This window comes from Equus quagga, chromosome 10 (genome assembly GCF_021613505.1).
Source record: "Equus quagga isolate Etosha38 chromosome 10, UCLA_HA_Equagga_1.0, whole genome shotgun sequence".
NCBI lineage: Eukaryota > Metazoa > Chordata > Mammalia > Perissodactyla > Equidae > Equus > Equus quagga.
The window spans coordinates 80,765,855-80,768,334 of record NC_060276.1 but is presented as its reverse complement, the minus strand read 5'-3'; the positions used below and the strand labels follow the sequence as shown (position 1 = coordinate 80,768,334).

At 50.2% G+C, this 2,480-nt stretch overlaps 1 protein-coding gene across 1 annotated transcript in view; it reads right to left on the bottom strand.

The window, feature by feature from the left end:
• Nucleotides 1-2,480, bottom strand: part of APEX2 (apurinic/apyrimidinic endodeoxyribonuclease 2) — a 7,779-nt gene extending 5,299 nt beyond the window's left edge. The window contains exons 1-3 of the mRNA XM_046674040.1: nucleotides 2,244-2,480; nucleotides 1,136-1,219; nucleotides 234-414 (exon numbers count right to left, since the gene is read on the bottom strand). Coding sequence (XP_046529996.1) covers nucleotides 234-414; nucleotides 1,136-1,219; nucleotides 2,244-2,397 — 419 coding nt within the window. The 5' untranslated portion in view covers nucleotides 2,398-2,480. The remainder of the gene's footprint in view (nucleotides 1-233; nucleotides 415-1,135; nucleotides 1,220-2,243) is intronic.

The following is a 2,480-nucleotide window of genomic DNA, read 5'->3' as shown; positions in this document are numbered from 1 at the left end:
CCCCCCCCCCCCCCCCCCCCCCCCACTGTAGAGACGGGGAACTCAAGACTCAGAGGGGAACAGGATTTGCCCAGGGTCACATAGTGAGTAGCCCAGACAGGACGAGAGTCCAGGAAAGACAAGTTTGGGAAGTTTCCCATGGTGAATGCATGTTCATAAGGGGAGCCTCAGAATCACCACACTCACAGAGTAGAACCAGCAGTGCTCAGTGACAGGGGGATGTGGGCTATTACCGGATCTTGTGCTGTGTGAGGAGGGCCCGGCCCTCACTATCCAGAGCCCGAAGCTCTTCTTGGGTGAACTCATCCATGTTTCCATAGCAACCCACGTCCCCATTGTGAGTGGCAAGTAGGCCACTCAGGCCTTCTTCGGCAGCCACTGGAGTAGCACTGTCCTTACAGAAGGTGGCTACACCTGGAGACAGACAGGGTACTCTAAGCAGGCCTGGCAGCCAACAACCTGTTGCACAGCCTGTTGCCTTCACGGTCACCTGAGTCATCTTCATCAAGTGTGGCTCTATTGAGGGTTCTCCCAACTCAAGGGCCATGAATGGCTCCCTAGAGCCTGGGACAACTGTACTCAAACCCTGGAGTCTCAGTTCTTTCATCTAAAAAAGCCACAGAAGTTATAAACCAATGTGACCTCAAAAAATATATATATGTATAATAATAAAAATTAAAAAGCCACAGAATAAAACAGCTAATATTCTAAGTGTTTTACATGGATACATGGTAAGTACTCAAAAAGTGTTAGCTATTATTATTATCACATGGACTAATTCACTTAATCCTTATAATAGCCCTTGGAGGTGGGCATTATTCCCATTTTCCAGCTGAGGAACCTGAGGCATAAAGAGGTTAAGTAACTTGCCGGAGGGTACACAGCTAGGAAGTAAGCTAGGATTCAAACCCAGGCAGTCTGGCTCCACACTTCGTACAATTAACCAGCATTCGATTGTGCTTCTGAGTTCCAAAAGGATAATTCTAAACATAAAAATTATCCTTCGCATAGTATGTGGCCTTAGCTCCATGGACTAAAAGCCTAAGTTTCTTATTACCTTCTCATCAAATATTGGAAACCCTTTGCCGTTCCTGCTTCCATCACTAATTTAAAGTCCCCAGAAAGCCCCAGTTACCAGAATAGCCACTACGGTTGCGGCTGAAGCTGAAATAGGAGTTATAGCCCTCAATGATAGCCAGGGGCTCCGTCAGCACATCCCCTGGAAAAGAGATGTAAGATTATGTCAGATATAAAACTAGGACCCAGGACACACAAAGGCCTGGAATTACAGTTGTAGGCTAATAATTCCTTGCACACATCAGAGCCAAAGTTGGGAGGAAAAAGGAAGTATCTACGAGTAGAGGAGGAGCTAGAAAGGCGGGGACTAGAAAGCGAATTGATATCAGAATTAGAAGGAGGGGGGAGACTATGTAATGAGAGGTGAAGAATAAGGAGGGAGGAGGCTGGGTGACTAGGTGACTGCAGGGTGCTGTGGGTGGGAAAACGGGAATATGGGAGAGAGAACTGGGAATCTGAGCTGGGGGTAGGAGAGGGAATTAGAGGATGTGAACTGAGGATCGAGGGAAAAGTTGTTAAGGGGTCTAAGAGGGGGGTGACCGGGACAGGGAAGAAGGAATCGGGATTGAGCTGGGGGTAGGAGAGGGGTGGGAGAGGGAATCAGTGGGTCTAAGCTTGGGGTGGAACATGAGGTATGCAAGATGAGAGGCTCTGAGCAAGGGAGGAAAGATGGGGGCAGAGATAGGGGAACTGAGGATCTCAGATGGAGGTGTAAAAGGAGGAAATTAGGAAGTCTGAGCTGAGGGCAAAGATGGGGTTGGTATTAAAGGATCCGAGCTGGGGGCAGGAAGGGGGAATTAGGAGGTCTGGCTTGGGAGTGGGAGATTAGTACCATGCAGTGGTGGTGGTGGTGGGGGGGGGGGGAAGGGGAGGATTGAGCCGGGGCGGGATAAGAAGAGAGAATTACAGGATCTGAACGAGGATGGAGGTTGCAAGGGGAAGGGGATTTAGGCTCTGCTGAGGACAGGAGGTGAAGTGGGAATTAGCAGACCTAGCTGGAGTGAGAAATCGGAATTTAAGGGGGAGGGGGATCAGGATACTGAACTGGGTCTAAGGGGAGGTCTCTAAGGATAGAGAAATGGGAAAGTGAAATGAGATGCAGCAAGGTGGAAAAGTCAGTGGAAAAGGGAGAGTATGGTAGGGGTCCTGGATTCTTGAGCCCTCACTGGTCACTTTGGTCTCCTGAAGACAGACGATGTCGGCATCCAGCTTGTCCAAAACGCGCCCCATGGCCATGGCGGTACAGTTGCTGGGCTCCTCGCATACCCCTTGTAGGGGTCTCCGGATCCCATTGATGTTCCAGCTTACTACGCGCAACATCTTGACACTGAATCGCAACGCCTTCCAGCTGGCGCCAAACCTAGGCGCAGGCGAACTCCCAGAGGCCCCCACGCCGGCCAGGC